General features: G+C 47.6%; 1 protein-coding gene across 1 annotated transcript in view; it reads right to left on the reverse strand.

The window, feature by feature from the left end:
* The window catches only part of TENM4 (teneurin transmembrane protein 4), a 355,279-nt gene that overhangs the window by 94,627 nt on the left and 245,127 nt on the right, over positions 1 to 15,525 (reverse strand). Inside the window, exons 10-11 of the mRNA XM_083362529.1 lie at positions 14,026 to 14,226; positions 8,466 to 8,651 (exon numbers count right to left, since the gene is read on the reverse strand). Coding sequence (XP_083218655.1) covers positions 8,466 to 8,651; positions 14,026 to 14,226 — 387 coding nt within the window. The remainder of the gene's footprint in view (positions 1 to 8,465; positions 8,652 to 14,025; positions 14,227 to 15,525) is intronic.

A 15,525-nucleotide genomic window follows, 5' to 3' on the forward strand; every position in this document is an offset into this window, starting at 1 on the left:
CGGTTCTAAGGGAAGAGCCAATGGAGCTAGGTGCTGCCAGGCCTCATCTATCGGTGGCAGAAATGAACAGTCGATGTTTGGGAAGGTTGTGTTTTTACTGTGGGGACCCTGGGCATTTGGCTGCTTCTGCCCAAAGAAGCAATGACAGGCGTCAGTGCCTGAGTCTGCCCTGAGAAAGCCCCCTACTCCTCTGTCGGGAAACGCCCCAGCCCGATCTAAAAGGTGTGTTAGGTCGGGCGTCCCACAACACTGAGCGACGTCTTTCCAATGCTGCTGTGGACCTCCACGGCATCTGATATTGGAGGCACGTCTGATCCTCCCTGGCAAGCCGAAGGGGATTCCAGTCCATGCCTTAATTGACTCTGGGGCCACCACAAATTTTATGGACTCAGCATTTGTGGCCAAATGGGCTGTTCCCCAGTGCCCGGTGGAACTGCCCATGTTAGTGGAGACTATCGATGGTCGAGTGCTCCTGTCTGGGCCAATTAAGGCTGCCACGCAACCATTATGTATGGCCATCAGTTCCCATGAGGAGGCCATCCAGTTCTACATCACCTCAGATCTGCATTTCCCTGTGGTCTTGGGACTGGCGTGGCTCCGGATGCATGACCCACAGATCTATTGGTCACAGAATGTGGTCACCTTCCCAAGCTTGCAGTGCGTGGACCACACCCGCCATATATGTGCCGGCCACGTGGAGGGTTCCCAGGGGTTTCCTTGCCTTCCGAACTGACTGAATTTGCTGATGTGAACAGCGAGACGGAAGTGGATCAATTACCCCCGCACAGGCCCTATGACTGCCCCATTGATTTAGTCCCTGATGTGCCTCTCCCAGTGGGGCGTTTGTACTCCATGTCAGACCCTGAGTTGGCTGCATTGTGGGACTTTCTGTAGAAGAATTTGGCTCGTGGTTTCATCCGGCCCTCATCCTCACCAGTGTTTGCACCCATGCTCTTCGCCAAAAAGAAGTCCGGCGAATTGCAGCTTTGCTGCGATTATAGAAAATTAAACACCATCACGGTGCGCAATCGTTACCCGCTGCACCTCATCCCCGAACTCTTGGACCGACTCCGGGAGGCTAAGATCTTGACGAAACTGGACCTGTGTGGAGCTTACAACCTTGTCAGAGTTCAGTTGGGTGATGAGCGGAAGACGGCGTTTGCTACTCGATACGGACATTTTGAATACACGGTGATGCCGTCTGGCCTGACCAACGCCCCCGCCGTTTCCCAGCATTTCATGAATGATATTTTCCGGGATTTGTTAGATCAGTTTGTCGTGATCTACTTGGACGATATCCTGATCTACTCCCCGTCGCGAGAGGTCCACCATCAACATCTCCGTCAGGTCCTGCAGCGACTCCGAGAACATTGGCTGTATGCCAAATTGGAGAAGTGCCAGTTCTACTGGGTGACCATCAATTTTCTGGCTCACCGCATTTCTCCTGAGGGCATCGCCATGGAGCCGAGTAAAGTCGAGTCTTTGCAGAGTTGGCAACCCCCACGTCATGTGAAGGATGTTCAGCGACTTCTTGGGTTTGCCAACTATTATCGAGCTTTCATCCCTGGGTTTGCTACCCTGACAGCCTGCCTCACTCGGCTCCTGCAGAAGAAGACTTGGTTTCAGTGGGACGCTCCAGAACAACGGGATTTCCAGGCTTTGAAGGAAGCCTTCGTGAAGGACCCCATCTTGAAGCATCCTGACCTGCAACGGCCATTTGTCGTGGAGGTGGATGTCTCCGACATTGCCATTGGGGTGGTGTTACTCCAGGTAACGACGCCCGGCGGTACCCTCTTCCCTTGCGCGTACCATTCGCGGAAACTGAATCCGTCGGAGCACAACTATACCATCTGGGAGAAGGAGCTGCTGGCCATCAAAGTGGCGTTCGAGGCCTGGAGGCATCATTTGGAGGGTGCACGGCATCAAATCGAGGTCCGGACGGACCATAAGAATTTGGAAAGCCTGCAGACCGCTTGGAAATTGAACCATCAGATTTGGTGGTCTCTTTTCTTTGTGAGGTTCAATTTCTGAGTCAAGTACATACCCAGCAGTCGCAATCAAAGAGCGGATGCTCTGTCCAGGAAGCCTGAATATTCCCGAGCAGAAGACAAGCTTCTGCCCAGCACAGTGCTCCCCATCAAGTCTTTTGCTGTGGTGCGGGAGCCGATAGATATACGGGCTCGGATCCGGGAGGCATAGCAGCAGGATGTGTGGGTGGCTCAGCGGAAGGAGGAGGTGGGGCCAGATTCTCCTTGGACAGTCATGGATGGACTCTTATTTTATCGTGACCGGCTCTATGTTCTGGGAGGGCCACTCAGGGGACTCATCCTCAGCCAGTGTCACGATAACCTGGCGGCGGGGCATTTTGGCCTGTTCAAGACCCTGAACTTGGTCTCCCATACCTTCTGGTGGCCCCGAGTCCAACACGATGTCCAGGCCTACATCACTTCCTGTATCCCATGTAGGCAGGCCAAGTCAGCGACAGGGGCCACTTCCGGATTACTGCAGCCCTTGCTGACACCCAAAAGAACCCTAGAGGGCTGTGTCCATGGACTTTCTGATGGATAACCCCCATCTTCTGGTTTTACGACAGTGTTTGTGGTGGTGGACATGCTGACCAAGATGGCGCATTTCATCCCATGTCGTGGTTTACTGTCACCCCACACCACTAATCGTATGTTCATTCAGCAGGTGTTTCAGCTGCACGGCCTCCCTGATAGAGTCATATCTGATAGAGGGGCCCAGTTTACAGCCCGTTTCTGGCAGGAGTTGATCCATGCATTGGATGTCAAGATTTGCCTCTCGTCCGCGCATCATCCTCAAACTGACGGGGGGACTGAGAAAGTCATCGGTATTCTAGAGCAATATCTGCGCTGCTATGTCAATGAGCAGCAAAACAATTGGGTGGACTATCTGGCCATAGCTGAATTTGCATTCAACAACTCGCAGCACACCTCCACACAGATGACAACGTTCTTGGCCAATGTGGGATATCACCCCTGGTTTTTCCCCCTTTCCCCGTTAGACTCATTGGAGCCGGCAGCGAACAACTACATGGCAGAGTTACAGGCAATCCATTGAATGGTGCAGCGACAGTTAGAGAAGGCCAAGGCCGATTACAAAAGGGTTGCTGATCAGTCGAGGCGGGATACGCCTCCACTGTTGGTGGGAGATCGGGTCTGGCTGTCCACCAGGAACCTACCGTCAACCCGGCCAGCTAAGAAGTTAGACCACCGATATTTAGGACCGTTCCCAATTGAGGCTGTCATCAATCCGGTCACCTATCGCTTAACTTTGCCATGTTCCCTGCATGTGCATCCGGTCTTTCATCGGTCTCTGTTGGTCCCTGAGCAACTGGCGTGTCCACTCCGCCAAGCAGAACCTCCCCCACTGGAACATCGTGATGAAGACAGCGCCCCCGAGTACGAGGTCGCCAGCATCAGGGACTCCCATTGGCTGAAAGGTTGTTTCCAGTACCTGATCGAATGGAAAGGCTACGGACCAGAGTTGTTCACCTGGGAAGACACGACCACCGTTCATGCTCCTGCTTTGGTGTCTGCCTTTCATGAACAATTCTCATCTCGACCACATCCGGATTGGCAGACCCGGGGGAAGGGCCCTACGGTGCGGGATAGTGTTGTGATTCAGCGTCAGCCTGTGGTTCCGGCAGCCGAGTCGGATGATTCTGAAGAGGAGGAGGAGGAGGAGGAGGGGTTTGGAGAGCCTTTGGTGTCAGAGGAAGGTTCTGATGCACTGCAGAACTCTCAGCCTGGCCCCTCCTGTCTTGTTCCTCCTCAGACTCAGCTGTGTGAGCAAGAGGCAATCTAGCAGAACAGAACAGAGGAAAGCAATGAGGCAACTCGGGAGAAGGCAATGAGAAGCCACGCCTTGGGACTGCTGATAAAAGGGGAATGTGTGGGAGGTGCTGGTTGCTGAAGGCAACTGTTTGAAGATCTTCTGCTAGAGTCCTGGTCTGTTATTCTTGTTTAACTCTTGTTTAACCTTTTGGTTTAAGTCTTGTTTGAACTTTTCGTTTAACTTTTGTTTGAACTCCTTGTAAATAAATTTGGTTGGTTTTTTTCCAGCCTGTTGATTATAAAAAGGGGTTGTCTCTGACATTCAAATAGGACCGGTTGTAGGCTGGAACAGAACAATGCCTAAGGCAGGGCTAGAACTCACCGTCTCCTGGTTATCTTATCTGCTAGACCAGACATGTCAAACTCGCGACATCAGATGATGTCGTGCAACGTATCGGGACAATTTTGCCATTGCCGGCAATTGGGTGGGCGCGGCTTCCGCGTGATGCATCCGGCCGGCGGGCTGGAAGTTTGATACCCCTGTGCTAGACCAAACTGGTTCATCTTACAATCTTTCTTGTCAAATACCGGCTATTTTTTTTGCCCTATTTTATCACAAGCATCAATGGTGGGTAAGAAGTTCAACCATCGGACAAGTCATTGTTGAGCAATCAAGGAAGTAGAGAGATAAAAGACATACAGAGGAATATAACACAAGCCATGCAAGAACAGTCACATCAACACAAGGAGAGGTCTATTACAAACCATGGAATTCCACACCAATGTCCTTTCATCTGTGCCAGTACTGATACGTTCATTTGCTTCTTCGTAGTTTGGGGATTTTTCTAGTTCTCTAGAAGATCCTTTTAGAGTTTTTATTACTAGATTCTCTTTGAAAAAGACATCTTGTATTTATCAATCTATGCAGAAAGATTCTGCCGGCTAAAGATTGTGATGTTTACCTGGCCAATGAAGGAGCCTCATCCCACAAGTATAGAATAGAACAGGGCTCTTCAAACTTGGCAACTTTAAAGACTTCAACTCCCAGAATTCCTCAGCCAGGAATTCTGGGAGTCGAAGTCCACAAGTCTTAACGTCGTCAGGTTTGAAGACCCCTGGAATAGAATAACAGAGTTGGAAGGGACCTTGGAGGTCTTCTAATCCAACCCGCTGCTCAGGCAGGGAACCCTAGACCAGATGGCTGCCCAATCTCCAGTGTTGGAGTATTCACAGCTTCTGGAGGCAGGTTGTTCCACTGGTTAATTGTTCTCACTGTCAGGAAATTTCTCCTTAGTTCTAGGTTGCTTCTTGTCCTGCCTCCAGGTGCTTTGGAGAATAGCTTGACTCCTTCTTTGGGGCAACCCCTGAGATGCTAGAAGACTGCTATCATATCCCCCCTCGTCCTTCTCTTCATTAAACTAGACATACCCAATTCCAGCAACTGTTCCTGATACGTTTGAGTCTCCAGTCCCCTAATCATCTTTGTTGCTCTTCTCTGCACTCTTTCTAGAGTCTCAACATCTTTTTTACATCGTGGTGACCAAAACTGGATGGAGTTTTGGCTAACGCTCTGAAACTGGAAAGCATTACAGGTGGTCCTCAACTTACTGTAGGTCCTCAACACAGGATTCTTGTGAAGCAAGGTAGCTGTTACCACGTTTTACGACCTTGCTTGCCAGAGTTGTTAAATGAATCACTGCAGTTGTTTTAAGTTAGTAACATGGGTGTTAAATGAATATGGCTCCCCTCCATTGCTTTTGCTTGTGAGAAGGTTGCAAAAGGGGATTATGGGACACTGCAACCGTCATAAATATGAGTCAGTTGCCAAGCATTCGAATTTTGATCATGTGACAATGGGGATGTTGCAATGGTTGTTCAATGTGAAAAATGGTCGTTAAGTCACTTTTTCCAGTGCTTTTGTAACTTTGAACAGTCACTAAATGAACTGTGGTAAGTCAATTACAACCTGTAGTGAATAGTGGCTTCTGCTTGTTAGAAGTTTGCAAAAGGGTCCAAATTTTGATCATGTGATCACGGGGATGCTGCCATGGTTATGAAGTATGAAAAATGGTCGTGATTATCCCAAAGGTGCTTTTTTTCAGAAGGCAACTGGACTTTTTTGTTTTGCTTTGAAGACATTTCGCTTCTCCTCCAAGAAGCTTCTTCAGGTTCTGAATGGTGGGGAGTGGAAGGATTTATACTCCTTCCAGACAGCTGGTCATTTGTATTCTTTTAGAGTAGGGGGTCTTCAAACCTGGCCCTTTTATGACTTGTGGACTTCAACTCCCAGAATTCCTCAGCCAGCGTGCCTGGCTGAGGAATTCTGGGAGTTGAAGTCCACAAGTTCTAAAAGGGGCAAGTTTGAAGACCCCTGTTTTAGAGAGTCGCTGAGTGGTGCGAATGGGTGTGTCAGTTATAAATCCATCTGGTGGTGATACTATCTATCCCACATTTTTCTAGCTTACCAAGAAGTAGGTTGAATGCCTTGTTGAAGTCTAAGTATACTATGTCTACAGCATTTCACTGGTCTACTAATTTAGTCAAAGAATTAAATAAGATTGATTGGCATGATCTGCTTTTAACAAGCCTGTAATGTATTGGGATTTTTACTTGAACTGTTTCACATGTCTGTTTGAATGCTGCTTAAGGTTGCTCCAGTTCCAGCAGCACGTATCTTGTCAATTTAAGATTTACCTGAACTTCCCCTCCATGCTGGGCATGTTGCTGCAGAAACTGCCACAGAGAGAATTCTAAGCAGAGTGTTGTCATGGGTTCACACCGGGTGGCTGAAAGATAGCCTAGGACCAGAGGTCCAGAGCTACTTCACACGGAGACATGAGCTTTCAGCTCATAAAGGCTGCATCTTATTGGGGGAGTAGGGTTATTGTCCCCAGTTCATTAAGGCACCATGTGCTTCAGTCTCTTCATGAAGGCCATCTGGGGATAGTCCGGATGAAGCCACTGGTACGGAGCTACCTTTGATGGCCAGGATTAAATAAGGCTATCGAGGCCCAAGTTTATGGGTGTTACACATGTGTACAGGCCAGGCCAGAGATGCCACAGGTCCCTGTCCATCGATGGGAGGAAGCTTATACACTGTGCTCAAGGATTCACATTGACTTCGCTGGGCCCTTTCAGGGACAGTTATTTTTGATAGCCGTCGACAGCCACCTGAGTGGTGCGAATGGGTGTGGAGCTTTCTTGGAACTGCGGAAAAGGACTGTGTTGTAGACTGGAGATAGATGATGTTGTATCCCTCCCCCTCTGTTGAGGGAGGGCTCTTCAATTTGGACACATGATGGTCTCTTCGAACGTCTTCAAAGAAAAACAAGAAAGTCCAGTTGCCTCTTGAAAAAGCACCTTTGGGACAACCAGCGGAGAATCTCCAGAGAGATTTGTTCATAAGTTGTTACAGGCAGAGCTCGACTTTCCAAACGCGACCAGAATTTCCAGTGTGAAAACGGGTCGTAAGTCCCTTTGGTAAATTCTGCTGTAGCTTCGAACGGTCTCTAAACGAATGGTTGTACGTCGAGGACAAACCTATCCTGCCTACCGTATTGTGTCGGTTTACAAGATCACCTACAGCAGGGGTAGGCAACCTTGCCTCTTTTATGACTCGTGGACTTCAACTCCCAGAATTCCTGAGCCAGCCATGCTGAGGGGAAAGGGAGAGTTTCCAAGCTGAGCCACGCTGGTTCAGGAATTCTGGGAGTTGAAGTCCACAAGTCATGAAGGGGCCATAGTTCCCCCATGCTGGCTCAGGAATTCTGGGAGTTGAAGTCCACGAGTCACGAAGGGGCCATAGTTCCCCAATGCTGGCTCAGGAATTCTGGGAGTTGAAGTCCACAAGTCATGAAGGGGCCATAGTTCCCCCATGCTGGCTCAGGAATTCTGGGAGTTGAAGTCTACGAGTCACGAAGGGGCCATAGTTCCCCCATGGTGGCTCAGGAATTCTGGGAGTTGAAGTCCACGAGTCACGAAGGGGCCATAGTTCCCCCATGCTGGCTCAGGAATTCTGGGAGTTGAAGTCCACGAGTCACGAAGGGGCCATAGTTCCCCCATACTGGCTCAGGAATTCTGGGAGTTGAAGTCCACGAGTCACGAAGGGGCCATAGTTCTCCCATGCTGGCTCAGGAATTCTGGGAGTTGAAGTCCACGAGTCACGAAGGGGCCATAGTTCCCCCATACTGGCTCAGGAATTCTGGGAGTTGAAGTCCACGAGTCACGAAGGGGCCATAGTTCCCCAATGCTGGCTCAGGAATTCTGGGAGTTGAAGTCCACCAGTCATGGCCAAAGTTTCCCCCATGCTGGCTGGCTCAGGAATTCTGGGAGTTGACGTCCACCAGTCATAAAAGAGCCAAGGTTGCCTAACCCTGACCTACAGCTTTGATTTGTGTTTCTCTACCGCATGTCTGGCCAAAAGAAAGGACACTGGAGGCCTGCAAAATCGAGGGGAAAATCGCGGCATGGAAACGGCCGATACACGGACGTGGAAAACCCAAGAATGTAAAAATAAAAATCAAATCAAATAAAGGATGTGCATGCTTCAGTAACATCCAACCGACTTCATCGAGCATGCTCTTGTCAACTCGCCACTGCCCCCCCCGGCTGACGGTTCCTTTTCAATCTGGCTTTGCTTTCTTTACCCCCCCAATTTTTTCCTCTTACCGATGGTACAATGCTCTCCGTTCCAGCCGGGGCTGCATTCGCACTTGCCGTCTCGACAGGTCCCGTGTTCATTGCAGCGTGGGTGACACGCTCGCTGGTCACAGGAGGCCCCCATCCAGCCCTCTTCGCAGCGGCAGGTGCCCCCGACACAGGTGCCGTGGACCCCACAGTCGGCCGCGCAGATCTCTGCGGAGGAGAGAAGAAAAAGGACCAGGGGGGGGAGAAAGTGGAGGGGCAGTGGGGTAAAAAGAAAAGGGTAAGGATGGGGTGGGGGGAGAAAGGCATTGTTATAAAAAATAATAATAAAAAAAGCGAGCCACAGTTCACTAGGTTATTCTGATGGGGGAAAATGAAAGGGATTCTTGCGGCTTGGAAGACTAATCCCCTTTCGACGTTAAGAATCTAATAAGCAGATTACAAAGAAAAGGGGAAAACGGAGATGGACATGGTTTGGTGGGATCCACTGGTGCATGAACCTCCTTTTTGAAACTTTCTAATACGATCACACACACACACACGCACACACAAAGGCATAGCCGTGGCTTTTTTTGCCAAGCGGGCTGAATCCAAAGGAGGGGTCTTTCAAGAGTAAAGGAACAAAAGTCACTTTTTAATTAAAAACTACTTGAGTGTAAAGACAATCGGCTGCTAAATCGCTTGAAAATAAAGTTAAGTGTAGCTGGCAAAGTCTATTTGCAGTGGGTTATCGCTCTGGTTACGGATCTGGGGCCGTTGGAACGTTACTTTTTTTTTTTCCCCCTTTGTGGTCAGCACCGTGAACCTTCACAAAAGATGCTTTATTGGGCTCTGAAAGGTTTGGGAGAGCTTTCAAATTTTGTGTTCTCTCTAGGATACACACAGGGCAGGCCTCCTACAGTACTGCGTGCCCTCTAAGAAAGCTGAAGTCAAAATGCACCAGCCAGATCAGGGACCTCTTGAAATGGCGACTTAGGAAATCCACAACAGTTTTTGTCTGTCCATCTACCTGCCTATCAACTCAAGGACATTGGAATCCATCCTTCCTTCCTTCCTTCCTTCCTTCCTTCCTTCCTTCCTTCCTTCCTTCCTTCCTTCCTTTCCTTCCTTCCTTCCTTCCTTCCTTCCTTCCTTCCTTCCTTCCTTCCTTCCTTCCTTCCTTCCTTCCCACCCTGGACGGTATCTCTTTACTCTTCTACCATCGGGTAGGAGATATAGGAGTATAGCCAGCCGCACCAACAGGCTGAAAAACAGCTTTTATCCGTGGGCTGTTAGGCTTTTGAATGAGAAATAACTTGTGTGAATTTTATGCAGAATTGACTTGGGAGGCCGGTGTGTGGTGTAGTTGATTCACATGGTGTAGTAAGATGGAGGGTTTGTTGTCACTGTGTGTTGGGGGGTGGGAGCACAAAGGGAGGCTCAGCTAATCTCAATGTACACATAGTTGTACTTTGACTATAAAGGTTCATTTCATTTCATTTCATTATTTCATTTCATTTCATTTCATTTCATTATTTCATTTCATTTCATTTCATTTCCTTCCTTCCTTCCTTCCTTCCTTCCTTCCTTCCTTCCTTCCTTCCTTCCTTCCTTCCTTCCTTCCTTCTCATCCACCCACACATCTACTCATCCATCCACCCACCCACCCACCCACATCCATCCATCCACCCCGGACATTACATCAGCAAGGTCCACCTGGCTGCAATTCAGGAGGAATTTTTGAGAACCTCGCTAGAATTCAGCGTTTCAGAACGGCCGATTTGTAGTCAAGCGCCATTCGCATCGTCACTTCGAGCGCATTTTGGAAGGAAAAAAAAAAGAGAACAAATCTGTTTTGAGGCAAATTGCTTCGACAAAAGAAAACTGGCTGAAAACAATTGCTCTTCATTTGAGAAAAGCTGCTTCTGAAGGGGATCTATCAACTCCCAGTTTGAAGAAGAAGAAAAAAAAAGGCCACGGAGAGGTGAGGGGCTTAGTCATCGCATGACTCCTTTTAAATGCCTTTCATTTCCCTCCAGGACAGATTTTTAACTCCAGTAAATGAGAATGACTCATTTTTTTCCTCTTTTACCTGGTCTAATAAAAAACAAAAACAAAATCAGAATATTTAGTGGAGCGTGCTGAAACTCCAGAAACTCAGTAGTAGTAGTAGTAGTAACAACAACAACAACAACAACAACAACAACAACAACAACAATAATAATAATAATAATAATAATATTGTTGGAACATAACACCCCAGACTTAACAATTGTCGATAAGAAAGACAAAAATGTCTGGATAGTGGACGTGGCAGTGCCTGGAGACAGCAGAATAGACGAGAAAGAACTGGAGAAGATAACAAAATACAAAGACCTACAAATAGAAATAGAAAGAGTGTGGCAAAAGGCAAGCAAGGGTAGTGCCAATAGTAATAGGCACCTTGGGTGCAATCCCAAAACAGCTGGAGCACCACTTGGACACCGTTGGCACTGACAAATTCGCCATCAGTCAATTGCAAAAGGCAGCCTTGCTAGGAACTGCTTCCATCCTACGACGATATCTGCAATACCATCAAACATCCACATCTGCCTATCCCAGGTCCTTGGTAAGGACTCGATAGGTAGACAAAAATGCCAAATCCAGTCTGAACATCTGGCTGACTGTGTGTGCAATGATCAATAATAGTAATAATCGTCATCATCATCATCATCCACATCTGCCTATCCCAGGTCCCAGGTAGGCAAAAATGCCAAATCCAGTCTGAACATCTTGCTGACTGTGCGATGATCAATAATAATAATAATAATTTTGAATATTGGCATCCTAAACTCCGTGCCTATAATTTGGAGTGAATGTTATTTTTTACAAGGATGCTTGTTCCTTCCTCGTAAATAACACATGCTATTTCTTCACTCCCATGTATGACAACAACCCCCCCCCCGAGGTCACAAATCAAAACACAGCCTTTTCCTGCTCTGCATTTGTTAACACATTCTTTTTTTTTTTTTTGCAAGCAAGCAGCACAAAATTACACCCAACCCTTTGCTCTTCCGACTTCATCTTTCATGGAGCTACTTCTGATGTTAACATTATTATTGTTTTGTGCCTCCCGGCCAAAAGCCTCCGCTAAGGTGCTTGGTAAACGCTCGCTCATTTCTCCGAGTCAACTTCAAACTCCCAAAGATGGATTTGTGCGTTATTCAACTAAAAAGGTAAATTCTCCTTCGGGTCAAACTTGAGCGAGTAATGCTTGAATAACTTTTTTCTTTTGCAGCCATAGAGAAATGGCTTGGTCAGTTCCTTCTTTGGGATTTTTTTTTCTTTTTAAAAAAACCTTCCTTTTAGCCTCCATAAAAATGTAGAAAAATGAAGGTGAAAAATGAACTATTGTTCCATCTTCCTTTTGAGTTGTTTTTTTTTTAAAAAAATATTCTTACTGCTTTAATTTTTATTGGACGATGGACATGTGGTATATCCCAAGCATGTTTTAAACTCAGTTATGGGTAGACCTCGGCTTACGATCACAGTGGAGCCCAAAACGTATGTTGTTAAGTGAGACATTTCTTAAATGAGTTTAGCCCCGTTTTACGACTTTTCTTTCCATGGCTGTTAAGTGAATCAAGGCAGTTATTAAATTAGTAACGCGGCTGTTAAGTGATTCTGGCTTCCCCATTGACTTTGCTGGTCAGAAGGTCGCAAAAGGGGATCACGTGACCCCGGGACACACTGCAACTGTCATAAATATGAGTCTGTTGCCAAGCGCCCGACTTTTGATCATCTGACCCCGGGGATGCTGCAACGGTCGTAAGTGTGAAAAAGAAATGATCATAAATCATTTCTTTCAGAGCTGTGGCAATCCGTTTATGACCTTCACCGGTCTATCAAGCAAAGGAAAACTAAGTAAGATCATAAGCACAGTCGAACTTTCACTTAGTGACCACCTAACGTCTGAATGGCTGGTCCAAATTGTGGTCACTAAATGAGGACTATCTTTATTTAGCAACAGCAACAGCACTTAAGACTTATATCCCGCTTTACAGTGCTTTACAACCCTCTGTAAGTCAGCATATTTGCCCCCAACAATCTGGGTCCTCATTTTACCGACCTTGGAAGGATGGAAGGCTGAGTCAACCTTGAGCCGGTCAGGATCGAACTCCTGGCAGTGAGTTAGTCTGCAGCACCACAGCTTGCTCCTTCCTTCCTTGCTTCCTTGCTTCCTTCCTTCCTTCCTCCCTCCTTCCCTCCCTCCCTTCTGGCACTTAAACTTATATACTGCTTCATAGTGCTTTACAGCCCTCTCTAAGCATTTTACAATGTCATCATATTGCCCCCCAAACAATGTGAATCCTCACTTTACCGACCACGGAAGGATGGAAAGCTGACTCAACCTTGAGCTGGTCAGGATCGAACTCCTGGCAGTGGGCAGATTGCCTGCACTGTAACAACTGCGCCACCAGGGCTCCTATTTAACCATTCCCTGCGTATTTTCTCCTTGGCAAAAGGGAAGAAGACAGCCACTTGTAATTCATATCGATTTCATCCCAAGCCTGGATCACAACAGACTTGCCTTGTAGGAACTCAGGGACAGCGAGATCTAGAACAAAGGTCCCCAACCCCCGGGCCGAGGACCAGAACCGGGCTGCGGCATGCCAGCAACCGGTTCCCACAAACAAGCAAAGCCCCATCTGCGGGATGCAGGCAGGACACAAAATCACGCACCTTCCGGTCTGGGGAAAAACCTCTCTCCACGGAAGCGGTCCCTGGTGCCCAAACGGTTGGGGCACCTCTGATCTAGAGCATCGTACCACTTTTAAGATATGGCAACATCCGAGTACCACCAGTCGCCTAGCAAGGTATCAAAAACTTGATGACCAAAAATTTAAAAAAAGGAAAAAAGTGATGAAGTACAGGCAGTCCTCGACTTACAACAGTTTGCTTAGTGACTGCTCGAAGTTACAGCGGCACTGAAAAAAGTGCCCCCCAAGCCACAGCCGAGCAAGACACCTGCCTGCCTGCCCGCCTCTTCCTCCTGTCCGAGGTTTTCATGGTTGTGAGCATTTCTGTTGAGGATTGGCAGCGGGGGTGGGGTGGGGGGGGTGTTTTGTTTTTATTCCCCCACCCCACCCGTCTGCTGGGTGGTTGCAGCAGGTTTTGGTCGCTTCACATGACCCTGGGACAATGTGACCGTCATAACTATGAATCAGTTGCCAAGGATCTGAAGGTAAATCACAAGACCCTGGAGATGCTGCAACATTCTAGCTGATTGGCGCTTCTTCTGGGCTCAGCAGAAGCGCCAGGATCAATGCTGACTCCAGCTGGATCCTGGCGCTGATCCTGGCGCTTCCGCTGAGCCCCGACAGCCCTGCAGCTCCAGACGTCTCTCGCTCGGGCTTATGCGGTGCTGCCACCGGTTCAGCTCATTCCCCTCCCCTGCTACCACTTTTCTATGATGGTCGCGTACCACCTGCCAGGTACCAATGTACCACAGGTGGTACCCGTACCACTGGTTGAAAAGCCCTGCTCTAGAAGATCCCCCATTGTCCTTCTACAACCAGACCGACACCTAAAGGTTCAACCAAAGTAAATTCACAGGTGCAATTACCAGTGGAGCAGTCGTGCCCAGTCCAGTTGGGATCACAGGTGCATAGTCCGGTTTCGGATAGAAAGGTTCCGTGGCCCGAACACTGATCCAGACAAGTGGCTCTCGGGGTCTCGCAGTTGGCCCCTCCCCAGCCCACGGAGCAGTGGCATTCCCCTCTCACACACACGCCACGTCCTGAGCAGGTGGGATCCATGCAGTCCACTGCAAAAGAAGGAAGAGAAAAAAAATGCAAATGTGAACATCCCGGTATCTAATTTGGCATTGTTAACCACTGGATTTCGTCTCCTGCAAGAGGCTGAGGAAATGGCCTTGGGGGAAAGAGAAGGGAAGAGAGAGAGGCTAAGACAGCAACCAGCTACGAGGAACACAAGTCCTGAGCTGGAATGTAACGTGAGTAAGCTCCTCCTTAGCTCATTGCAGGTAGTCCTCAACTTACAGCCGCAACTGAGCCCAAACTTTCCATTGCTAAGGCGAGACAGTTCTTAAGTGAGTTCTGCCCCATCTCGTGATCTTTCTTCCCATAGCCCAGGGGTATGCTGACTCAGGAATTCTGGGAGTTGAAGTCCATAAATCATAAAAGAGCCGAGGTTGCCTACCCCTGCCATAGCCGTTAAGTGAATCGCTGCAGTTGTGAAGTTAGTAACGTGGGTCTTAAGTGAATCTGGCTTCCCCATTGATTTTCCTTGACAGAAGCTGGCAAACAGGGATTGCGTGACTTAGGGACACCACAACTGTCATAAATATGAAGTATTCAATTCAATTCAATTCAATTCTATATACCATTCAATTCCATTGTATAGTGTTCTGTTCTATATTCTGTTCTAGTCTATATACTGTATACTGTATTCTATTCTACTCTGTTCTATTCTATATACTGTATTCTATTCTATTCTGTATAATATATTCTATTTTATTCCAATTCTAATTGTATTCTGTATACTCTATTCTATTGTATACTATTCTGTTCTATTCTGTATACTGTATATTCTATTCTATTCTATTCTATTCTATTCTATTCTATTCTATTCTATTCTATTCTATTCTATTCTATTCTATTCTATTCTATTCTATTCTATTCTATTGCCTAGCATCTGAATTTTAATCGTAAGACCATGGGGATGCGGCAAAGGTCGTAAGTATGAAAAATGGTCATGTCAGTGCCCTTGTAACTGTGAATGGTCACTCAACAAATGGTTGTAAGTCAAGGACTACCTGCAATAGAGGGAGGGGAAGCGCATTCAGTCTTCTAAGCTTCTGCTCCTTTAGCTTTATATAATGAATGAGTTCTGTGATTTCCTTGAGGTCTCCCATCCCAGTCCTGACAGTTACAACAATTAACCAGTGGAACAACCTGCCTCTAGAAGCGGTGAATGCTCCAACACTGGAAGTTTTTAAGAAGAGACTGGACGGCCATTTGTCTGAAATGGCATAGGGTTTCCTGCCTGAGCAGGGGGATTGGACTAGATGACCTCCAAGGTCCCTTCCAACTTCTTCTTCTTC

The sequence above is a fragment of the Vipera ursinii genome, assembly GCF_947247035.1.
Source record: "Vipera ursinii genome assembly, chromosome: 4".
NCBI lineage: Eukaryota > Metazoa > Chordata > Lepidosauria > Squamata > Viperidae > Vipera > Vipera ursinii.